This window comes from Notolabrus celidotus, chromosome 3, assembly GCF_009762535.1.
Source record: "Notolabrus celidotus isolate fNotCel1 chromosome 3, fNotCel1.pri, whole genome shotgun sequence".
NCBI lineage: Eukaryota > Metazoa > Chordata > Actinopteri > Labriformes > Labridae > Notolabrus > Notolabrus celidotus.
This window is the reverse complement of record NC_048274.1, coordinates 11557806-11584182: the sequence shown is the minus strand read 5'-3', so window position 1 is coordinate 11584182 and position 26377 is coordinate 11557806. Positions and strand designations below refer to the sequence as shown.

The window sequence follows — 26377 nt, the reverse complement described above, 5'->3', positions numbered from 1 at the left end:
TCTCCGGGCATTTTGTGCATATTGTGTTGGATGGAGAGGAAATAATAGAGGTTTTGAAATCCCTCTCTTGACTGTAAGAGTCATTTTCAGACCCCCTTTGCTATTTCTTCATGGACTCATGAATAATGCAGGAGCCGTACACATGGCGACCCCTGACCATGATTCCATAATAGCTCCTGTTATTTGAACTAAAACATTTTCCGTGTCAAACCTATTGCAGAAAGCACACTGGTGAAAGACTCCCCCTCAGGCACTTTGTTTAAGCTGTCATGGCTCCATAGTTCCAAAATAGCTGACTTTCTTTTTCATCTTGTGGTTTTATAGTTAATTCATTAACTGCACTACCACACCTTTTAATGTTCTGCTGCGAACCTGCTGACTTCTCCGTGTTTCTTTTTCTCATTTTTCAGTTTTCGTCCTATTTCTGGTGCTGTTTTAAAACAAACACAAAGACTTTTTCTTTCCTTTTTTTAAGCTGACTCCTAAATTCTTCGCTTTTTAACAGTGAAGTTTTTATAAACACAACTCTGTCTCCTTCTTGTTGCGTGTTTAGGTGAAATAATCAGAAGAAGAAAAGCAGACTTTTAGTTTTTTTGATTAAACTAAAAATGTCTTGGCTCCAAAAAGCAAAGTGAGGTTTAAATCTTGTATATCCAAGTTCAGCTGTATATGCTGGTATGTCTGAAATATTCACATATATACAAGGATGTGTGAGCCTGCTGATTTAACACGATATCAGTCAGCGTGTTGCAACATTTAAAAAAACGTTCATATTTTATTTTGAAAGCTGTGGAGGGCTCCTCTTTCACTCAATGCAAAACACAAAAGGGTGAGAAAGGGGCATGCTGCAACAGGCAATGAAAACAGTTATACGTGCAGCAAAACCTGTTCTTTGCATCATCCTCAAACTACCAACCTTCTAATTTTCTTTTAACTACTAAATTTCACCTTCAGATAAAATTGTTGTCTCAACAGTAAAAAATAAGATTTTACGCTGTAACAATAGATGATGTTTCAAAAGGGGTTCATCTTCCATGTTTTGGATCTTGAACAGCAGATACTTGAGAAACAATTACAGCCAGAACACTTGAAAGATACTTTCATGTTGAATACATGTTTACATTCCTCTGCTTCTCCAGCCATATCTATTGTTCCACATGGTCTAGAACATTCCCAGGCTTTGTCTCAAGTCCAAGTTCAGACAAGCCACAAGTGTGAATCAAACATTTATGTGTTGCTGCACATTTGTCATGCACTTAGAACAATCTTCAGACTTCAAATGATGATCTTAAAAAGTCAAAGACAAAAAGGAATTTGAAAGCAGAGGGAAAGGAGGAGGCACAAATGGAGGAGTTCAGATGCAAGCATACCTGGCTTATAAGACATTCCCGGGGGGAAGAGAAAGCCTTGCTGGGCGGCGGCTGCTGCCAGAGTGCGTTGGTCGTGTGGAAAAATGGGGATCATGAGCGGAGGCATGTGACCCTGGACCTGCTGAACAGATAGAGAGCGGAGATCAGAGAGAGGCCTAAGCACGGTCATGGTACACAGAAACACAGAGCCCATTCAGGGGGGGAGGCCAGATCACAGCTCTCTCTAACGCGTGCTGACAGGGGGCTCCGCGGCAATGACGGCCCTCGTGTGCTCGCACAATACCTGGCCGAGCTGCGCCTGCTTATTAATCCAAACCACAATTTCACCTCGGCACATCAAAGGCCCCGCGTACGCACATTGTTACAGCATCAGTTAGAGGGAGTGACATGCAGGACAGAGAGCAGAGAGGGTACCAAAGACAAGCACTGTACACTGATGCATTCACTGTGCAGTTATATTTTACAAAGATCCACAGACAGATCCATTAAGCTACTTATCTCAACCACTTCCATATGTTTTTATACACGTATATATTTTTTAATTAAAATAACCTAAAGCTAATTTACTGATTAACAACAGCTGTGAAAAAACAGCAACTGATTTAGAAATACTGACTGAGTAATTATTGTTTGTCATTCTCTAACTGTCTGCCCCACTCACATATTAACCTTCACCATCCACTATGTTGCTGACTAGCCTACTGGGATTATCAGCATGTGTGTGTGTGTGTGTGTGTGTGTGTGTGTGTGTGTGTGTGTGTGCGCGCTAAGCACGGCTGAATAGTTTATGACTCAAAAAAGTAATGTGTGTGTGTGTGTGAGTGTGTCTGTGCACATGTTGCAAGCTCCAATCTGACTGTCATTCTCTGCTTCCTGAAACTCTGTGATGAGGAGCAGCCCAGCTACTACAGGCCTGAAAGGGTTAATCTAGCACTGAGCCAGGCCACCTCAGGGGAACCTGCCTGGAAAATGGGTTAATAAAGGTCATCCCCCAAAATAAACACTTTACAGAATGTTTCTCCATTCATCCCTCCTTAAAATCAACTCGCAATAAAACGGGTCTGGGTGCAATTACTGCCGCTGCATTGGGGCATGAAATCAACCTGCTCTGAGCAACGACTCTCCCCCCATGTTCTGGCTGAGGTCTGCTATGATCTCCACTTTTTCAGCCTGCGCTGCTCCCCCTGTAGACCCCTTACTGGAGTAGTTGCACCCACTTTCTAGCACGCTAAACCTTCTTAAATCTACTTTATTGATCGGTCCAGAGGTGCAAAGCTAGACTGAAAACTAAATAAATAGAAGCATTTTATGTCTACTGAGCTTTTACAGAAGTGCAAGTGCAGAAAGTGCATTATAGAAGAATAGAAAAGTATGTAATTCCTTTAAAAGTAATTCTGTAAAAAGTGCTGCAGCTGAAGAAAAATAAATGGCTGAGGAGACTGCGACAAATGACCTTAAATAAAACATTGCTTTATAGGGATTACTGTTCCAAGTTTCCAGGCTGGATGGATGAAAGATGGATCTTGGCCTTGCATGTATGGAACATATGGAAAAACACAATAATTAATGTCACAACATGAGGTAGGGCCAGTGACAGGCGAGGGGGGCGGGGAGGGGGGCACAGGGGAACACAGCTTTTCTCTGTCTCTGTATTTGGACTGTAAAACCAGATGGAGGCTGTTGCTGAATGTGCGGTAGTCACAGCGCAGGAAAGGACTCCCTCAAGTCCAAGTGTGTTACAAGTGTGTTGGATGCCGGTTCATACATTTTCACAATTTACTAACGTGCATCAGATGTAAATTTAGAAAGTCACGTTAAAAAAAAAGGTTTTGTAAGTTGGAAAATCGTTACAACTTACGTCAAAGAGCTAAGTCGGCTTTAAAGGATGAAACAAAAGTCATGATGCTGCTTAACCCTTTTCTGTATTTTTCATGATACCACGATATTCCTTTTCGTGGAGGAGAAATTGACTTATGTATGCGGTAATGTACATTGGATGTATACAGATCACAACGAGTGAAAAGGCATCTGATATGTGGAAGCATTTCTCTCCAACACTCAGTGTAAATTATGTGATTTCATCCGGGATATCGCCTTTTATTACTATTATTATTTTAAAATATGGAGCAGAATATACAAGACTCAGTGAGGCAAGACAGAGTGTGAATGTGTGCTGAAGGGGAAATAACTGCATTGAGTTGGAATGGCTGTGATTTGCAGTAATGAGCTCTGCGCATTAAAGTTTAATTTACGGCAACTAATGTCAGAGAAAGGCAAATCAAATTTTGAGGAGCTTCAAGGTGGCAACAAATAGCGGAGGTTAGTTGAGCTGTCAATTAACAGTTGGCACAGTGGCTGAGCAGGTTCTATTACACTTTCACAAGTGCTGTCTTTTTTAATTTGACTGTCAAAGTAAAGTAGAAGAAAAACATAAAGATGTGTATTAAAAAAAATGTGTATGTATGTGTGGCTTTCACTCTCCCTGTGTAAACCCCGCCTCCCCCTCTTTAAGAGTTACCCTCAAGTTCATCTATGTGTGGGCTGAGTGCCCAGGATCCTTCTATTGCCAAGATGATCTTGAAGAGTTGGAGAATGAAGTGGAGCAGATGTGAGCGAGGCACTCGGGCAGCGTCCTCCCTTCTCCTCGTAAACGCGGCCGCATTGTTGTGCTGGCTCTGCTCTTCCTTTGTCTTAGCACTAGATAATGTCATTTCACACCATCTGCCCCCAGGCTTCATTAAAGATACATGAATGGGCTATCTTATGAGGAACAGGTGCTATTGTTTGTCCCTCAAGACCCGGCACTAAGGATCTGACTCGGAATACTTGAAGAGGAGCATCTGTAGTGATCAGTCAGACAGACTTGGCCGAGGCCCCCGTCTCTGCCAGCAAGCACTCCAACAGCGGTTTCTGGGGGAACGCAGCCGCCTTGCAACATGTATCATCAATTCAGATGACCTGATGAAGTCTGTATCAGGCCAGCACGCAATCTGTTTCCCTCTCAAGGAGACGCTGGTGTTTGATAAATAGAACCAACTTGCTGCTCAGCTGTGAGCAGAATACCATATAGATACCATGTTATGGACGAACTAATTAGGGGAGAACTTTTTTATTTATCTATTTTATGCCAAACCAAATTCAGTCGCCTTTGTCAGCTTGTACATGCTCGATTCAAAGAGCTTCATACCGCCCAATTTCTACCAGTGTTTTATTGAGGAAGCTTTATCACTCCTTCTTTTATACTGATGATGCATTTCAACAAACACAAATCCAAAAGTGACTTAACTATGTTATAATACAAAGACCTGACTCTTCAATGGTTTACATCATCACTGGGTCAGAGTATATAGAGGAAGAAGAGGAAGAGTCAGATGACTCAGACACACTCTCAGCTCTGATGTTTAGTTGAAATGCTGTCAATTTAAAAAAAAAATAGTTTTACATTTTCTTTATCTAACAAGCCGTATGATTAAAAAAAATAGTGAGTTGTGTTCTTTATAAGCATCCACCTACAACACATGCACAGGCAGCTCCAAAACACTGAGTGCAAATGGAGATGTACAGCGCATTACAGCACTCACTTGGGCCCCTGTCAACACCCATGTTCCTCACTGTCTGTTAGAGCCTCTACAAAGCACCCAGGAGGCCTGAAACCCCCTGCCGGCTCTTCCTTTAAACCTCCTCACATTTTCTTGCACCGCTGTACACACAAGTTTGCTGCTCGCTTCAGACCCCACTGCACATTGGTAGAGTGAGAGTTTTTTGTTTTTGTCCACAGAATCAGTAAGTATTAAGATTAAGAGGAAAAAAAGTGCACAAGAGACCAACATCCATCTCTTTCTCAGCGTGTTACATGGGTATTAGCTTGAAAGGACCTGTGAGATCCTGGGTCTAAAATCCTGATTAATTGCTACTTGACACCTTTTAACACACCTCTCACACACGTGCTTATCCGGGATATAATCTGCATTCATTTGCCTTGAAGACACTTGTAAAAAGGTAAAACCCTTTCAAGTGTTTCATTAAAATACTGACAACAATACAGCTCCAAGTAGCACAAATTTCTGAGGAGCTCACCGTGATGATGTTCTTATTTCTGTACAATTATTTAGATTATAAAAGGCGCCTTTCCCATTAGGAAAAGATCACAATCACCAGCAATCATTTAGAGGAGGACTCACGTTTCTCTAACACCTCATTTTAATAAAATTACTTCCACACTTTAGTAGCTGTCAGATCCGTAGCTCTCGCTTACCTTCTCTTTCACATTTTCTATAGGAGGAGTTCTGTAATTTCACCCAGGGAGCTGAGACTCCAGCTGTTACTGTAAGAACTGATAGTTCGCACTTCGTTCCCCCCTCTCCCTGCTCTCCACTGAGTGAGGAGAAATCACCTTTTGTGATCCATTTAAAATGAAAGTGATCTTAAGGAAGCTGGTAAGCCTGGCGATGTCCCAACAGCAGCAGCAGCACACCCAGTAAAACTGACACTAGACAGCGGGATATGTTTAACACCCGCCACTGTGTACACAGCCCGCTGGGTGTACACTGTACTGGAGCCTAACCAGGAGGAAAATCACTCAGTGGAAGCACTTCTGGCTTGTTGAATCCTCTCTATGGCTTCAGGTTTTATTCCCCCATGAAACAATAAACAGTTTTCAAGCACATATAACTCCTTATCTACAGGTCAGCCGCTTAGACTTCAGCTGAATAGTTACAGCACATGGCAGACACGTACATTGATTGAACGGAGATGCAATGGTGTTTGGATTTGTCTCTTGCTAATGGTAATCAGACAAATGGATCAATAGATCTGAACAAGACTTTGATGCTGCAGACCTCAGCCTTTGACTCAAAGTCTTCATACTGCCACCCAGTAGACTCCTGCACACGCATAATTCCTGCTTGTGTGCTATGAATATGGGTGCACTGGAACAGGGTGAGCAGATACACTGGCGAGGTTCAGGTCACCAACAAAGGGCCCTTGTCCCAGTCAAGTCTCTGACCTTTCTCCTCACTTCCTTCCCTGCCTCTGAAATCCTTGAACAGGGCCCTTTCCTACTGAAGTCAAAAGACTGAGCTCTGAAGTCAAAGATCAACAGTGTGCAAGCACCAAAACCAAAATAGACTCATAATGTTTCCCTTGAATTGTCGGGGTACAACTTTAACTGTGACTGCAGGCGCTGTTTGCTCAGGTTTGAGTGTAGCGCTGCACATCAGTCATGCCTGTGTGTGCTACACTGAGTACTGTTCAGGATGAAGTGTGGCAAATCCAGACACTTGGGTGAAGTCGGGACATCCAGGGGGAATAACCAATAGATGACTTCTTGTTCCACTAATTCCTTACACAGTAAAACAAGCTCTCTTGGAAAGCAGCCATCCCAATATTAAGTCCACGGAGGCTTGAAAGCAGGTTAGCCCAACCCTCTGACCCCAAATCTCTCCCTCCAGCCCTCCTCCATCTCATCCCTCCTTACAATTCTTGATAAAGCTGCAGGCTACTGTTGGTTTAAACGCACCGCCCGTCTTTAACAGGATTTCTGCACAGTGCTCTTATTTATTGTATTTTCACTGTGAAATGTTTGAGGCAGAACAATAAAAGCTCCACCCCAATTAAGCAAGAACATACAATAAGACTGCATGCCCAATAAGATTTTAAGCGTGCATTGAGTTGAAAAATACAAGTGAAAATGTTCAAATGCATTTCTAGACATTATATTTGATTAGTGTTAGTTGGGCACAAATATTCACATGCAGCAAGTTGTACTTACTCTTATATGAACATATATATCAAAGTAGAGCCCTAAGGTGTATTCTTCTTTGAAGCATTTTAATTGGTGTGTGTTTAGGTAACCAAACTCTGTTTACATGCTACAGCACTTGATTGCATTATATGATTACATTGCAAGTCCTAAATTGGCTGAACATATCAACATTTGATCAGGTAGAACATTTTAGAGGCAAACTATAAGCGCATATAAAGGAAGGCAGATTTGATAAAGTGCATTTTTGCATGCTCACGCATTGCATGTAATGAAACAGCAACACAATCTTGCATCACATCCTAAAAATACAGTTTATTTTAGACACCAGATTCAGTGTTATACTTCTAAAGTGTATTATGTCTACTTTTGGATGAGGTTGGGGGTTACATAGAAGTGAAAATGATTTTTTTTTTCAAGGCCTGGCTGTAGAATTAAGGTTTGTAGTAAACTGGCCAAATCTGCAGGGACTCCCTCAAACAGCATATGTAATGACGGGATAGAGACAGACATAAACAAACCCACTAGTGGGCTCTTGGCTGGCATCATTATCCTGTGTGGATATCCTCACTGTATGGAAATGGGAAGGATTGAAATGCCTCCGACCCTCATTGTAGGGGGGGCAAGTGAGGTTCTTAAGAACATTGGACATGGGGGAGTCAGATAGCCTGCTACATGCATGTGATGGGAAGAGTGTAGGGGGAGAGGGAAATGGAGGGATTGAAAGATGTGAGGCTCAGGAATCAATGTGGGGAATTAATCTTCAACACTTTAGAGCAGGCAAAAACGTAAAGGCTGCATTTCAACTTTTCACTGTTTTGTATTTGTTAAAATTAGCATTAAAATGAGTTTCCTTGGGGCGCTGGTAGCCTAGCGGTCTAAGCGCCCCACATACAGAGGCTATAGCCTCCCCATGTTTCCTGTCTTTCTTCAGCTGTCCTGTCGAAAAGGCAAAAACGCCCCTAAAATAACTATATAAAAAAAGTTTCCTTTTAAACCTTTATTGCCTTCATGCTTTAATATGATGCACAGTTAATCCTTCTATAAATATTCAAAAATGAAGTAAGGGAGGGAAAAGACCCTTCTGTGTTGTATAGTTACTCAGAAACAGAAGCACGTCCCTCATTTGTGTGATGTTGTTGTCCAAACTGCTGCTGCTGGGTTTTCCCCTCTGTACTATCCTACAATCACAGACTGAGACTGTCTTCAGTTTTACCTTCCAGCTGCAGAAAACAACAGAGCCCATTCTGTTGTTCAACAGAGAGGAAGCCTGTCAGAAGCGCCAACAGACACAAGTGCTTTCAAGACTTTCAAACATACTGAAATATCATCACCTAATGATGGCCATGCAAAAGCACCGTGTTCTAAAAAGGTTAAATAAAATAATAAAGAGTTCTTGAATTAAACTGTAAGGTTTGCGATGAAATTAAGAAAACACTCAAAAGAAATGCATGTGATCTATTAAGGAACTCAGTTATGAGAAAAACAAACAAAAATCCTACAATTCTGCTCTTATGTAAAAGTGCAGGACAAAATAGCTCATTCATTGTGTTGTGTTGGGGAATGCTTGGACTCTCCTCTGCCCCCAAACACAAAAAGCTCCTTTTCTTCGTCGGCTCTGGGCTGAATGCTTTGCTTTGCCACCCTGGCCCTAAGAAAACACGCGCCCCTTTCTCCTTGCTGTACACAGTAGGGCCTATTAATGTAGTTGCTCCTACTCCCTGTGAGTGTGCCCATTGCTGAAGATGATGGCAACGCAAAGCCAACGCAAAGACAAAACAGTTTGCTCAACATTAGCAGAGAAAACAGAGTCCATGCAGAGAGAGAGGAAACTGAATCCACATCACACTGGAGGATGTGTTCTCCCTCATCTGATATTTTCCCTACGAGGGTACAATGGATGTTAAGTGTAGGCCCTCTGAGATCTGCACAGGTGCTTCATTGTGAAACTCACACTGAACACAAACCTGCTTCACTCATCATTCATGTATGAGGAGAATCATTTTGCACTTATTAAAAAGTTAAATCCAAATTCCTGTGTGCCTGGTAATCTTTTGTCTTGTGCCTTTGTTCTCGTCACCTGTGAGAGCTGAAACAAAGCTGGTGTCATAAATTAATCTGTCCCATGGCTGCTGTATAAACCCCTCAGGTGACTAATTTAAAGTAGACCCCTGTGTGATTTCACACATTACAGCCGTTCATGTGGCACCTCTCAGACGGAGCCTCTTAATTATCACTGCTTGAACCGCAGAGGTGTGGGAACACAAAGGCCAATTACACATAACCATGGCTTTATTGTGTCATTTACATCAATAATGGATCTATGTTTGTCTACATCCCTGCCTCGTTGGCACCGGCACCACAAGCCAATATATGTTTCATGTCTCTGTGTTTAAAGAGACCCCATGCAAGAGCAGAAATCAGCTGTTACTTTGGAAAAGGAGGAGATGGATCTATCAATATCTGCAGCCCTGCCTGTGAAACACAACTTAGAGCTGCACAGACTTCAATGGAGCGATGCTGCATTTCATCCAAAGAAAAAAGCGACACAATCATGTCCTAATTGGCAAAAAACCCACAACCTCAAACCAGTCAAACAGCATGTACTGTTTAAATTCCTCAATCTAGAATTTGTTTTAACAGGCAAATGGCATTACACACCAAACGTTCATCCACTTAGCTTCATTTGCAAACCATCACTGCCGCGCCAAGGTTGTATCCATTACACATTTTTGCGCATCATTAAGTTTTAACTGGGCCACAATGGCTTTATTGTTTAAATTTCACAGGACTTTGTTTAACGTCAGCATTTCTTCTGCTTCCTGACAAGAAGTCACATTTCATAACTAATTAAATTGATCCCCCTCCTCCTCCTCCCCGCCAATAGAGTCCACTAAATGAAATTATTTGTATCCAAGTGTCAATATATTAAATCACGCGGGCTAATGAGTCGGGTCACCGCTTTCTTTTATCTTCAGTCTTGCATGTGCACATCTTCATCAGCTAACAGTCTCCTTAAATGGAGGATGAACATGCTGGACTGAGCCTCCCTGGGCGAGAGCCAAGCCCGTCTGACTGGGCTGTTAATGCCCCCACATAATCCTACTAGTGCAGGCTAACACAGAGCTCTTCAGCACTGGCAGCACTGCATCTATGCACACTCTCATATGTACACAATAGCACACACTTGCACACTTTAAACACACACACACACACAGAGGCACATAATCATTTCCCTGCTCTATTATTCTCTTATTATCATGCTAACAGTTCCCATCTAGCTGTGCTAATTGGGGGACTTACACATTCTCTTTAACAATGTCTTTTTGAGCTTTTTTTTTGCCAGTGCATAAATAAGAGTCTCACACTGAGAAAATAATTTGTGTCGGGGAGACAACAAAAGCATCTGAGAATACACAAATTAGCCCTATTATTTTTGTGCAATTACCATACAGCCCTGTGTTTATTTAAACTCATCTGATTGATTTAAAATATTTACCATAATGCTTTATTTGTGCAGCCTTTTCTTCTCTAAATTGGTAACCAAACAGAATCAGTTCATTAAATAAATGCACTGGATTGGATAACATGCATTTTCTTTTTGTTATAATAAAAGAAGTGATGACAAACCAGTCCTGCTGAAAGCCAATTTAACACTCAGAACAAATAGCAGTTGACACAATTTGTTTTTGTTCACGCTGGGAGATCTGACTACTTTTTTTACTTTGCACAAGACAAAAGTTTTATGCAGCCACAGTTAAAAGCTGTAACAAAATAATAGCTTTTTGCAAAGTATTCTGGTACAAGCATCAGGCTGTAAGGGGCTTTGTGAGGGTGGAGGGAAAAGGCCAGTAATTAGATGAACACTGCTTCTCTCTGACAAAGAACTAACATTAACTTGATGATTTATGTTCAAACAAGACCGTGACCCCAAACATCCCAAGCAGCATACAGTGGACTCACACTGGACTGGCATCACAACAAGAATGTGAAAGTCCTTGAGGGACGTAGATAAGGCAGGGGCTGCATTTGATTGGAAATCAGTGAGCTGATTTGATGATAGCTGTGGAACAAGCAAGATATGAGGCGTTACAGAGGTCTCACATTTTGCTTGACCAATGTTGAAAAAATATCTCCAGATATGATCTACATTTAGGATAATATAACATTTCAGGAGAACTGAAGTTTAGCTTTTGCCAAACTTGCTTCATAAACATGCATAACTGGATATATACTGACACGGAGCTATCAGAAAACATAAATGTTCAGTTTGACTGGTCAGGCTCTGCAGCTTCTGAACATAGAAGAACCTTTAACATAGCCTCTCCTGTGTATTCTCTGGTTTCTTTGTTACAGAGGTAAATGAGAAATCCATATGCAACTGACTCGAACAAGCTGCAGTCAACTTTTTCTCCCAATGAACCTTAAAGGTTAACAGCAGTGCATTAGGACAATTCTGTCAGTATCAAGCAAAACTAGATTGTCCACCCTACAAACCACGAGCAGCCAAATGCTGCTGTAATTACATTTCATCTTTAATCTTGGGACCTTTTCCATCTCACCATTGAACTACTGCATGTCCCCCACTGTTTCCTTACACCATTAAAGACACATGTGAGAAAGCCTCCAGGACTTTGAAGTGTGCAGTGGACAACAATACACTGGCCTTTTCCTCTCTTTAATCTGTGCTTTCTTTTCTTTCCTTTAAAGAGGGACAGATGCACACATTCTGTGCGTGTGTAGCCGTATCTTTGTGGACACAAGGTTAAAGGCTTGATGCAGGGCCTTAGATAATACGAGGTTAAAAATGTTATGTTGAAAGAACATCAGGTCAAGAAAGATAAAGAGGAGTCAGATGTGATTGATGTACAGATCATTTAAGGTTTGAAAAAGAGCTGTGAATACACAATGTAGACAGTGACCTTCATAGAAATGAATTCATCTCTCAGATTTAGGATCTTAAAAATCTACCATAGTTTGCACTTCAATTCCACAGCTGGCTGCACATGACAGTGTTGGCACAATTTAAATGAATATGTTAGGATGCTGTGAAACTGAGCCTCCTAAGTGACTCTTGCATACATCAGAAATTTTGGAAATGGCAGAGGAAATACATGCACAATGATTTATCTCCGCCTGTGAACTTTTTTGCGGCTTTTTCAAATTCCAGTGCCAATTTTTCACATTTTTAATGGACACAATATTTAAATGAAATGTTTTAGATTAAAAGTGTCCCTCTGATTCATCTTGTGGACCCTGTTTGTGAAGGTAAAGTTCACCCTGACCTTTCCACCAATATTTATTCTCTTGATGTGTGTATCAATGCGTGGGTCCCTGTGTGCCTGTGTACTGTACACCATCGCCTCAGTGCATGTGTATGAGAATAAAATCAGTGTTGGTATCGTAAACTAATCCTTGAGGAATGACAGACTCGGTCGTTTTGATGTGCTTGTGTCTGTGGTATGGACTTGGAGAGGACTTTTCACTTGAGGTTCATTGTGTTTGTCATCAGGACTCATTTTGGTACGTTATTCTGCTGCTCAGTTCTTGGTAAAGCGTTTGATTATGAGAAAGAACATTTGAAAGGAAATGCCGGCAAACCAAGTTAAATGTCTGATTACCAACATGAGGCGCTTTGCACTCTAATAATACTCTTGTGCTTTAGTGATGCTGAGCTTGAACAGGAGAAACAGAGCCCTGTTCTTTAATTTATTTTTTCCATAATCCCCCACTCAAACCAGAAATCCAGAGAATGAGAAAGAGAGAAGTAACTCGGCTCTCTGATAATGCAAACAAGTAATTGTCACATGCATCTTTGTAGTGTTTCAAATTTTTGTCTAAATTAACTCAAGAGTTAATCTCATCCCGGGATTGAGTTAGTGCCAACTGATTTCAACGACCAACGACTGATGGAATACAAACAAGCTGAGGGAAAAACACACAAAGCCTTGAGCTTAAACTTTTGATAAGCCCCTAACACTGCAATCAAAACATCTGCTATCTTAAAACAAGTGACATTGTAATCCTGAAGGACAAAGACTAAATCTCTTTCCCTCTCTTGTTGGAGTGATGAGAAAGGATAAAAGGCGAGATGGCTATTCAAAAGGAAAAACTTGATTAAACTGCTTTATAGCTTTCTTCAAACCCCACACTCCTGACTTATGCCCTTCATCCACTTCATCCACTTCCCACACATAGCGTGCCAACAGCAGTCTCCAGTTGCAGTACCCATGGTTTTATTGTTTGGACAGTTTACAATGTCTATTGATGTGATCGGATGCATCATCAATACAAGACCTCGGTGAGGAGCTTTTTCTCCCTGAAGCCAAAACAGAAGGACTTTGATGGCCGGTAGGGTCTCCTGTAAAGTTTAGTGCTCTCCATGCTAATAGCAGAGAAACTCGATCCCCCAACACTGCTCACCACTTTGCTACGAGTCTGTGACATACAGGCTGGGAGCTTGTTTACAGAACTAATTAAGTCAAAGCTGTTATATATTAAGATGGCCGGGCTCTTTTTAAGAGGCAGCAGTAATGAAAACAGAGTGGCAAAAAATGCTTCGCTAACTTTGCCCTGACTCTTATTTATCTGCTCTTTTTGGTACTCCAACTCTAGAGGAGCGACCGTCACCAAACTGGATTTCTTTTTGGAGTAAGTAAGCACGAGAGAGAAAAAGTGATTCCGCCTCAAAGGTCTAAATGTTGGATAAATAATTAGTGAGAAGCCCTTGATAAGTACTGATGATGCTTTAGACGGGCAGTGGGACAGATGATCTGAACACAAGTCTGTTTTGTTTAATTGTGGATGCATCTTTTTTATCATGGAGGATCTGTGGTCAAGAGAGAATAAGCTAACCAGGCACTGCAAGAGACGACTTTACTTATCATATACTTACGTTTCTCTGTTCAAGTGTTTGAAATGGATATTTAGAAGTACATTCCCATACAGCCTCGACCCCCCCCCCCCCCACCCTCTCTCCAAACTATGCATCAAGGGGAATTTTCAGGTATCGTTTGCCTTTAACTTTGTGATGAAAGTAAGAGTCTCGAAAAGTGAGATGTATTAGGGCTGTGCCCTTATGCTCAATGAGCATCAGTAAAGAGCCCTTCATGATATGAGTATAACTAGCCCCTTAGTGGTGTATAAGGTACTTCATTTGAGAGTGTTTTCTAGATAGGATGTCATGCTCCGCGCCTCACTTTAGAAGACTGTAATATGGAGGTATTTTACCAATAGACTGTCCACGACTGAAGTATGTTGGCTGTCCAAGAACATCTTGATGGTACAGAGTTTTTCTGATAAAGAGCTCTTGATAAAGGTGTTAAATATGGTTGTTGTGTTTGCGTCTGGGAGAAAACAGAAGTTCTGCTATCCATTAAAGAACAAATGGTTTCTGTGTATAATACCCGTAAGGAGAAAAATGCTCTGAAGTAAATAAAAAAAAACCTCAGAGGAATGCTCAAAAGCTCTTGAAGGACAATTTGTTGTTGTTAGTGAATGTTTGGAGAGGTAGAGCAAAAGTAAAATAGAGAGTAAAGATGGGGAGTTGTCAGGAAGAAGAACAAGCAGAGGAGGTGAAGGAGGAGGACGGAGAAGAATGTGCCTGACACTGAGCACACCCAGCAGGATAATGTTAGCTTCACACAGGCAGCCAGGCTCACAGCCTTGACCACTGCCAGTAACAAACCCTGGATTACCCTGAACTGTCTGACCATGTCCAGCACTCTGAACACTCTGCCTGGGTGGTCTTTCATCGCAGCACACAGAACTATATTAAAGAATGCAAACATAAAACATACATGTTCTAATGAGAGTGATGCTGTCTGTGGTGAGGTGCATATGTTGAAAAGTAGAGCAGTCCATAAATAAAGTATACCAGAGGGGGAAGAGGAGCAACAAGATAAAAACATACACATTGTCAGCCATGCTGCATTAATGACAACGTAAGTTTCTGGAGTTGTGAAAGCATGCCACGTTGCCCGTCTGGGACTGACTGGTTTCAGAGGCATTTACCAGCCTCTTTCATGTCCCCCACCTCCAGGCTCTTCTCCATCAACAGGACTCATTAGCTGTTGTTACACCCACCCCCCACCCCCTTTTTTTTTTTGTTCATTAAGATGTGCTAATTATTCTCCTCCATATTTTAAAGCTCTCCCAATTACCAACAGGCAATTAACATTTGATGAGAGAGATGAATGTTAGTGTGACACAAAAAATTAAAGATAAAAAGACAAGAAATGTAGAAACCAGAGAAGAAGGGAAGGTTAACAGAAGTTAGTAGGATATCTACTTTAATGTGTAATTTTATTGATCTGTGTCATTACGTTGTTCTCACATGCACAGATGCGCTACAAAAGAAGAGGTGTGTGATGATCAGTGATGACGAAGTGAGAGGTGTAAGCTGCTCAGAGTTAAAGGGCCAACAGAAACACTTTGACTGACCTGGATCTGCTGCTGGAGGAGGTTGATTTTGTGCTGCTGCTGCAGGAGCTGCTGCTGTTGTCTTGCAATCTGGTTGGGAAAAGAAGCAAAGGCAGGAAAATTAATATTATGCTTCTTTTACAGATTTTGGGTTAAGAGCTACTTTGCTGCACAATCTGACAAACTAAATTTAGTTGCCTAAGCGAACATGAAATAAATTGATCTGAACTGCGCAGTGAAGAAATGTTGGTGAAAGAGAATAAATAATTTAGAGGACAGACAAATGTGGTTATGATGGAGATAACTGGTGCAGGCAGCGTGCGGGTGACAGAGGTCCCTGCCGCCCCTGAGTGACAAGCCGGCCCGCCGCAATCCTTCTCATTCCAGCAGTGCCCCTTCCTAACATGCCCACTTCATTGAGCATGACAACCTAGTTTTAAGTGTCATTTAATTTTCATTTTTAAATATAATTACAAAGTGTTCACTGTAAGATATCGGTCGTCTGCAAATGTGTCAAGATTAATTTGTGCTGGCTTCCTCACAAGTGTCAACAGTTAATTACTGTGTTGTATCTTGATGGCTCGATGACATTCTAGCTCTCAGCGGGCTCTCTCTCTCTCTCGCCCCTCCCCCCATCCCTCTCTTCCATTTTATTAATGTTCTTCCATTTTAAAATAAGACCCAAAAAATAAAACAGCTTACATCACTGCTCATTTATGCTGCAATGTCTACAAAGCATACAGAGTTGAGTGTAGTTTGCAAATGAACATCATTGATTGAAAAAGGAATCAATACTGTTAATGTATTATTAGTGTACTATGACCAAATGCATCACTCTAAGGTATACGCTCTATCTGTTCATTTAGCACATGAAGGTCTGAGAGTGTGCTGAGAAAACTCTGAGTGAACTCCTGCCTGATAATTGACTCATGGCCATTAGGCTGGCTGCTGATAATAAAAGTGTCGCCTGTGTGGATAGTTTGTGTCCTTATTTCTTCCCAGACATTAACACACTTCATGGCCTCTGCTAATTTGCTGATTTGTACAATATGGCTCATTGGCCTGATTCGGGCTGCAAATCTAATGCCAGTCTTGTTCTAATAGGAGTCGATTTATAAGATATAGAGGACTTCTATGTTTAATATAACGTTTAATTCACACACTCCCCGGCATTTGTTAGTACAAGTCATAATAACACTTTTCTACCACACAGCATAAATGTGAGCGAGAGAGCGTGACAGAAATATTTGAAGTAATATAGAATATAACATCTCTTAAATCTAATATTATTCCAACTTTGTACAGAGGACTACCATTTTTATTGGCATATTTCAGGCATGAAATTTAATATGAAATAGTCTGGTGACGGCATGTATAAAAGAAGTAAACAAAATTATAGGAGGAAGGGGAATGGATGTTGTAAATTCTGAGTGAGACATTAAGGAAGGGAAGAAAGGAAGAAGAAAGAAATTCATTTGAAATGTTATACAGCTGTGTCTTGTCAGCTTGACTTGTGCACGAAAGAGCAGAGCTGCAGGGTGTGGATTTTCAAATATAGTTTTGAAGACCTCAAAACTATGAAATGATATGGTTTTGCCATAATATGGATTACAACAGTAGTCAAATAGGGCTATCCAATGTGTACTAACCCTACCTCTGAACAACACAACTGATGGTCTCAACCACATTAAGAAGGCAAGTCATTCCAAAACTAACTCTTGATCAGACTGAGAGAATACCAAGAGTGTGCAAAGCTGTCATGAAGGAAAAAGGGGGCTACTTTACAGTCTAAAATATAAAACATATTCTGGTTTGTTGAACACTTTTTTTGTTAATTAAACAATTCCATATATGTTCTTTCATAGTTTTGATGCCTTCTGTATTAATCTTCAGTGTTTCAAATAATTAAAATAAATACAAACACTTGAATGAGAGGGTGTTTCCAAAGTTTTGACTGGTAGTGTGTATACATATATAAATATATGTAAATTAGTTGAATACAAATTGTGAATGCAACGCCATTTATACTTCCATTTCAACATTATCTTAAGTTTTAAACTCTCAAGTGTTGCAAAAAACCCAACTTTATGTCTGCATTACGTTTTTATTTGCACTTTGATGTTAAATAAAAGGCAAAAATTAAAAACATGAATTTACGTTGGGAATGCAGCACATCCGAAAATTGAGAGTTGAAAGAGGATCTAAAAAAGAGCCATCAGTTTGAGGGATTGCATGTTTTTACAAGCTTGTATTAACCTCATTGATTGTTTTTCAGTTAGTGTTGTTTAAAAATCAGACACTAATGGTGTGATGCTCTGTTGTACCTATTAGAATAAGAAATACAGTTTAATAAATATTCTCAAAGGTGTTCTTGTTAAGAGGTAAATTAGAACATCAGTTTGAAGAGAATCAGTAATGCCTGTGGTTGAACCAGAGAGACACTGTGATTGTGAGAAAATGAAAACAGTGAGCGGTTACCTGCTCCTGCTGCTGACGAGCTAACTCCATTTGCTGCCTCTGTTTCTCCATCTGTGATGCAGCCAGCTTCTTCTGTTCGTCGTGGGCAGCGAGGAGCTGTTCTCGCAGGCTGATCAGCTGGGAGATCATTGTGGAGAGCTGGTGCTCCTTTTCTGCCAGGCTCTCTGGAGTACCTGATGATAGGAGGAGAGAGACAGAAGGAAGTGATTGAGATGAGCACAAGTTTTAGAATGCAAGATATGTGTTTTAATGAAAAAGGAAGAAAAAGAGACTGAAAGGTTTCATAGTGGCCTTGACTTCATGACCAGAGTGTATACTTTCTGTAAGAAAGGCCTCGGTGATTGTACACAGGACGGATAAATATAGAACGGGACCGTGCTGCACACACTGATCTTCATTTTGCTCTATAGTACTGTACACAATATATCCCACAAAGAAAACCACACAGGCAGCAACCAACTGCAGTGAATTCACTAGAAAGTGTTAAGGTCACACACAGCCTGGAGTTGTCTGTTTGACTGAAGCTGCTGTTCACAGCTCTTACAGGAAGAAAGGGAAGGAATTGTTCCCGGCACACAGACAAAAAGCTGCGGGGAGCTGTCAAACTGAGATGGCAGCTTATGTCAGACTGCTGAGGGGGGAGAGAAAGGAAGTGTTGAGAGTCAGTGTTTGTGCTGGACTCAACACTAGACAAGTTTCTCATTATAGGGCTGATCCAGAGACGCAGTGGAGGAGAAAGTTCTGAAACACTTTTGAAAGAATTGTCAAAAGATGTGAAAACACTCCCGTTAAGAATATGCTCTAAAACAGGAAGATGTGTGTTAAACTATAAACATGAATCACTTCTTATTTTATTATCTGTGCAGCTACTTCATGCAAAACTAGAAGAAACAAAGCACAAACAGACCAATGGGCTTCCTCCTCTCTGCAGTCACATGTGCACGCTGTGTGTGTGATAGAGAGAGCGGCTCGGCTGCACTGCTCTCTCCCTCCGCCTAATCAATGCTAAGTGATCCTACCATTGACTTACACCGCCAACATAATTGCCAGTGAGAGGCTAGACAGTAACTCACTCTCCTCCTGCTGCACTCCTGTGTGACAAGCTGATCCCAGAGAACATACAAGAGAAAGAGATGGCAAAACCGACAGAAGAGACAGAGAGAGAGAGAGAGAGAGAGGGGGGGGGGGGGCAGAGAGAGAAAGGGATAAAAGCATAGAGATCCAGATAACTTTACAGTGAAGTCTGGCCTAAGGCCAGCAGGAGCTGAATTCTTTCCTGGGTGTCTTCCTCTCGTCTCTGGCCACATCTGTCTTGAGTTTCTCCGAGAGCTCCCAGGGGCCCTCTCCACTCAAACTATTTTAATTTGACTAAACACCTGATTTATTTTATCTCTCCGATGAGGAAAGCCGTTTGTCTTAATAGGGCTTGTCAACCTCCAGAACCCATTCAGGGCAATTTACTGGCAGGCTTGTCTGAACCTCGGCTCGCCTCGCTCTGCCTCCGCTGCCTGCTGCAATGGAAGAGAGCTGCAATTCTCCATTTATCCTCCTAACGAAAAAAAAGCACCTAAAAGCAGCTATTCATTGGGCCTGCGTGCAGTTTCCACGGCCTGAATTGACTTCTTATTCACCCGACTACACTTGTTGTGAATGGCTTATCTGTAAAATTGATACAATCAGCACCAATTTTATTAACCTTTGGCTGTGTCCATGAAGGAGCTGCCTTTTACAGGTCACCGGCAACATACATCAGCGGTTGTCACAATAAATCACTGCTATCAATACTGTGGAGGGAGGAACCGAGGAAGGTAATAAAGAATGAGAAAAATGCAGAAATATAGAAAAGGGAAAATCATCATCCAGATGAAGATGAGGGACACGGGGCTGGCATGGGTGACCTTGAATTGGTAACAACATCTGGACTCAGTGATGCCCTCTCAGCCTGCCTAATTACACATCTCTGAAGATCACTGACAAGTTGAGGAGTGTTTACTCTGTAAAAACACCAAACTGAAATGATGAACAGGAGTAAAAAGCAGGTTTTCTCTGTAGTCGGGTTCTTGAATATGCAGGGAAACTGGTGCTCAGGGTCCAGGGAATGATCTGATGGACTACTCTGAGTTTGGAGAGCTCAATCCAGGCACCAGAAGAATACTAACAGAGGATCCATTGTTTTGATGCTGAGCTGAATTGTGGGAAGCCCAAACTGCCCTCTGTCCTGCAATCAAAGCTGTTCTCTCTGCTGTATTTCATCTTTTTCCCACTCTTACTTTTTTGTTAAAATCATTCTGAATATATTCATATCAACAATAAATGCCCATTCTGAATATATTCATATTAAGAATAAATGTCAGTGACAAAAATAAAATAAAATTTTGCCTTAGAGACTGCACGAAGCTTTGTAGAGCATCATGCACATATGTTTTTTGTTGTGTGCTCAGTGTAAAAAAAAATCACTTTCTTCCTGCTTTAAATTATGGATCAGTTTTAAAATGCAGATAAAAGTTTTATTGGGTGGTGCAGGAGGGGGGAGTCGTGGTCTGTGTCTGACCAGCCTGCTGACAAAGGAGGCCGTTTGCTGCATATTGCATGGCTTTTAACAGCGGTGGGGCTGAGGTCTGCCTGTTAACATGTCTCCTCACATTGCGCTTCCGACGGCAGACAGACAGCCCAGAGATGCCTTGGCGCTACATAAACCCCAGCAGTCGTCCCAGACCTAACATGTTGTGACATCCTCTTGTTAGACGACTGAAGCTCGGTAGGACAATACCCGCCTGACACAGAAAGAGGATCCCAGGAGTGAACGGTCAAGCTGGCACTTTTCAGTTTTTTTTCTCAGGCTCTGGTGTTAACTTCAGAGATGTTAGATTGGCACATAGGAGGAGATGCTAAAGCTGTGTTGTTCAGCTCCAGCCCATTCAGCATTCACCTTTTGAGATTCCTGCCCTCTTTTAAACGTCACAAAGTAGGGCAGAAAACATCAACGGGTGACTAAATAAATGATAAGAGGAAAACAAGCAGAGCCATGGTTGCTTGGGGAAGGATGGGGGTATTTGAGCCTTGGGGTCTTTGGATAAAAGGCACTTTGTAGGGGTGCGATTTGTTCTGTCCAATACCCACATCTCCCTCTCTTTTGGCTCCCTCCTCTCTGCTCTAATCAAGCAGTCTCTAATTTGGGTTCCAAGTCCAGTACCGGGGAAAAAGAAGGAGGCTTGTTACTTTGAAGAGTCCCGAGTGAATAACACAGATAAAAGATTCAGGCACAAATAAAGAAGAAAAGCGAGGGAGGGTGAGGGTGAAAGGGGGAAAATCACAAGGCACCCTATTCTCTTCCCTTGCTTTGGTTTCGACAGCTGAGCCATTATGACCAGATCTGAATTGAGTTTTTTAGCACCAGAAGACTGGAATTTCTTTGTCTCTCTATCAGTCAGCTATTGTGGATGCTTCCATATGCTGCAAGCCCATCCTAAGTAAATTAAGACTAGTCTAAATGCTACGATTGTACCAAGCTGTGTCCGCACACACACTACACATAGCTTGAATGCCTTGCCTGCTGAGGCTCTCTCACTACTCTCTGCTAAAGTGTGTGTGAATGTGCACATGAGTGTCTACAGATGTGTGTTGCGTGCCGCTCCAATCGATAAAAGGTACATGCCTGTGAGTAAACGCACACGTGTGAACTCTGCGGTCATCTGACCCTTTGTCCAATCTTTCTGTGGAAAACACAAAGAACCAATTGAGTAGCCCTCTTTAGTGTTCAAAATAGTATTTTTCTGCTTTTCTTAAAAACACATCAAAAACTGCCTCAACAAAAGCGGGACATGTAAGTCAATCTTCTACCAAATACACCTATGTGATATTGAATTTAACAGAAACATTTTTATCCTTTGGTCAGAAAATGAATCTCATTCAGGATCTGCATTGGCAGAAAACCAAGCCAGATTTTTTTTTTTTTATGGGATCCTTTTGCCTGTAACTACTACATACACTTGTTCAGCATTGCTACAAGGCCATATGCGTTTCCAGTAATATGGTGTTAACGTGTCTCCATGCCCTACAACCAAGACAATATGAGCAACAGCTGTTTCACCTGGCTTGCTGCCTCTGCCATGATATAAAAGCTGTTAATCTTGCCAATAAAACCCCATTAACAAGCATGAGCAATGACTCACAAGCACATGTCATCTATTGGCAGCATTGACTCCAAAGTCCCTAAGCTTTCCTATATGGACTGAATATAAAAGCTTGGTCATACTGACAAGCTGCCCTTCATCTTGTCTGTAAAAGTCAGATCGTTATCATTGTTATTATAGATGTTGTTGTTATTTTAATCTAAAAATTGCTGGTTGTATTTATTCTATCACATGATAACATTTTTCTTTTCTTTGAAATTTTAAGATGTTGCAAAAAGTGAATTTCTCCCAATGGATGATCAATAAAATCTATCATATCCTATCATTGTGTATAGTGTCGTATCTTGTCATGTTGTGATATATCTTATTGTTTCATGCCATGTCGTATTATAGCGTATCATATCATATCACATCGTATTGCAAATTATCACGTTGTATCATATCGTATCATAGCATATCGTATCACATCGTATTGTTTCATATCACCTATTATCCTATTGTATCATATTCTAACGTATGGTATTGTATGGTATTGTATCATATCGTATCGAATAGAATCAAATAGTATCCTATCGTATCCTAGTGAATTTTGTTCCATCCATCCATCCATCCATTATCTTGACCGCTTATCCCGTTAGGGGTCACGGGGGGCTGGAGCCTATCCCAGCTGGCTTCGGGCGGAAGGCAGGGTAAACCCTGGACAGGTCGCCAACCTATCACAGGGCTAACACAGAGAGACAGACAACCATTCACGCACACACTCACACCTAGGGGCAGTTTAGAGTGACCAATCAACCTGAGCATGTTTTTGGATTGTGGGAGGAAGCCGGAGTACCCGGAGAGAACCCACGCATGCACGGGGAGAACATGCAAACTCCACACAGAAAGGCACCCGCCCGGCCGGGGATTCAAACCAGGAACCTTCTAGCTGTGAGGCAACAGCGCTACCCACTGCACCACCGTGCAGCCCCTGAATTTTGTTCCGTTGTATCTTATTATATCTAATCGTATCGAATCATATCATATCGTATGCTAACCTATCGTATCATATTGCATTTTGTCCTATTGAAGCTTATCGTATCGTAGCATAATGAATCGAATCGTATTGCATTATAACACATAGTATCATTTGGTATCGTATCATATTGTATAGTATTGTATCATATCCTATAGTATCGTATTGTATCGTATTGTATGGTATCGTATTGTATCGTATTGTATTGAATTTTGTTCTGTTGTATCGTATTGTATCGTATCATATCGAATCGAATCGTATTGAATTTTGTTCTATTGTATTTTATTATATCGTATTGTATTGTATCATATCGTAGGCTAACCTATTGCTTCATATTGCATCTTGTCCTATTGTAGCTTATGATATCGTAATATATTGTTTAGTATCGTATCGTAACTTAACCTATTGTATTGTAACGTATAGTATTGTATCGTATTGTTTCACATCAGATTGTATCGTATCAGATTGTATTGTATTGTATTGTATCGTATCGTATCGTATCATATTGCTTTGTGTCAGCGTTTTTAGTAACTTTGTACGGTGGTCTGTGTTATAAAACTCCTGCCCTGTATCTATACGTCTGTGAGATACCTCTGTGAGAGTGTGCCAGTTTAGTGATGACAGATGTGATTTTAAGACACTTCAACAGAATGAAAATATTTTCAATCAGCAGATGATTTTTTTTTTAGCTATAAGTATGCTGATTGGCATACGGAGAGGTTATTAAAAAAAGGACACTTCATTTTTTGTGGCTTTGCTGTTCACCCAGATGGAGACTAATATTTTGATGAAAGAGGAAGCTTCACTCCTTAGTATAATTATGCTAATGTAAAAGCTCCAGCACTTCACTGTCTATCCATGACACTGGACGGGGTACTTCATCAAAGCCAAGATAGATGCTCCACCTGAATGCACTGCTCCACAGGGAATGCCAGAGACCCTGAAATTTATACTGAAGGCAAGAAAACTTTCCAGAACGCTGAAACTTTACTTCTTTCAGTACTTGAATGCTTGATTCTTTTAATGTACAATACTCAGCAACACCATGGAGGATGCTGTATGTATGCAAGGCCGTATACAGCAAAGATCATTAGAGGAAAAACAAAGACTGTCTCTGGTCTTTTCATTCATCTCTCATGGCCTTTATGATGATGAGTGTGACCCCTGTGCCCTTACAATAAGTAAAAGCAGACACAGTTTTCAAGGTCTCGCTGATACAAAGCTCTTTAAGCCTGTAAGACAGTGATGAAGTCTAAAGTTGAAAAACCTTGGAAGTGAATTAGGAGTTTGATGTAATTTCATTCTTTTCACTGAACATTTATTTATTCCCTTTACAGATGAGAATTAAAGGAGAATTTCTCGGTCTGATCTTTCAAAGACTTCCAGACTTTTGTCTTTGATGGATAAGAGCTTTTATCGACAGTGCCTGTGTTTAGTCCTGGTTCAATCCAAATGACAGTGTGAAAGTTAAATAGCTGAACAGGACACAAAGACAGCTCAGGACAGTATTCACCAGGTACATGAGAACACCAGCTTTGTTTTCAAGCTGTAAGATGGTTGTTCTCATTAGATCAAATCAAAGCTCATAAATGACTTTACGAATACAATGTTTGAGTGGTTTAGTGCATTTATGTGACTAGGAGAGCACCTTGAGCTTTCATTGAAGAATTGATGGCCCACACAGAGCAAAGCTGGTGGGCTTATAAAGAGACAAGAGAGCTGTGGCTCTGAAACATCTTAAATAACAATCACACTGATGTGAAGTACTAATGGGGTGAAATGAAAGCGTGCTATATGCAACTCTTTGTCAAAAAGAAACATCTTTTCATTTCTTTGAATACACAATTCTGTGACCACAGGATCAGAAAGTAAAAGCATTTTTAGCAAATTATCCAAACTAATCTCGTGATTATGATGAATTGATATGTAGCAACACCTTCATCTACTGAAGAAAAGAACCTAGAGAAGAGTCAATTAATGGGATAGGAATGGAACGTTTTCAATCAGATAATTTTTCTTTGTCAGAATTTCTTTGGGCAGCATCTTTTTTGTTCAGCAGCCCTGCAGGACTACAGCAACATCCCGGTATTGATGATAACTGTCATTTGGAAAAACAGAAATATTGATATTGTGTTGTAATAATCATACAGTAATGCAACTGCGTAATAACTCGTTCATAGAGGGGGCAGTTCTGCTTCTTTATTATGGTTGCCACCCACCACAAAACGGAGGGAGGACCAAGAAGAAGAAGCAGAGGACTTAGTAACAGCTAGCTAGCAAGCCTTATCACAGTGTGTGGCTACGACTGCAGCGCAAATCATGTCGGAGGATCCAAGTGAGCTACTCTACCGCAGCCAAATAAAGTTATTCCAAAGAGTCTTTTGGATTTTATTTTTAAAATCAGGGCGTTTATGGACACCAGTCTGCAGGAAATGCAGAACAACAGTGACCTTGTAAGTGAGTAACACTATCAACCTGTTCACCCATCCTGCAGATTAAATCAAGGTAGAAAGAGTAGAGCAGTATTTGAATTAGTTTGCTCACCTTGGGACAGGATGTGTTACTTGAAGTTATTTTTTTCATCATTAGAGCCAAGTTAATATTGTCAAGTTTTTTCTCCTGGTTGGTTGTTCGATATTGTCGCAGAAGCGACTTGGAGCCGAAGATTCAGGTCATTTATTTGACTGATAGCTTTGGGGTTTTTTTTTTTAGGTATTTTAGTGTTTTAACATCACTATATAATTAGGATGAGTTTTTAATTTGGCCATGATGATTGTGAGGTGAAAATCTGATATTGTGAATTTGTGACAGCCTTATTCCAAAGCAATGCCACTGGACCCTTAGTATATGGAAAAATAGCAAGGCTAAAATTATGATCGTGGGGTAATAATAACAAAAGTTAAAGTCATGCTTGATTAGAATTAAATATGTAACATTTCTCTGAACTCAAACTTTATTCAACTAAATTGGACTTTAAATCTATAAACGAAGAGTTCATTTGCAAAAACGGATAACTCTGTTTTTATAAATTTTCAAAAAACATATTTCTTTTTGAGATAGATTCCTAATAAAATTACATTTTCAAGATATCTCTGATTAGTGAAGTAATTTTGACTTAGTCAAAGCCACTCAACCTTAGTTGATTCATCATACCAAAAGCTAGTATTAGAAAAACATTTTTTCTTTTTTTTTTTTTTGA

At 40.8% G+C, this 26377-nt stretch overlaps 1 protein-coding gene across 1 annotated transcript in view; it reads right to left on the bottom strand.

Moving 5' to 3' along the window:
• Nucleotides 1-26377, bottom strand: part of sox6 (SRY-box transcription factor 6) — a 137568-nt gene that overhangs the window by 42088 nt on the left and 69103 nt on the right. Inside the window, exons 7-9 of the mRNA XM_034680096.1 lie at nucleotides 18031-18203; nucleotides 15574-15642; nucleotides 1371-1491 (exon numbers count right to left, since the gene is read on the bottom strand). Of these exons, the coding sequence (XP_034535987.1) occupies nucleotides 1371-1491; nucleotides 15574-15642; nucleotides 18031-18203 (363 nt within the window). The remainder of the gene's footprint in view (nucleotides 1-1370; nucleotides 1492-15573; nucleotides 15643-18030; nucleotides 18204-26377) is intronic.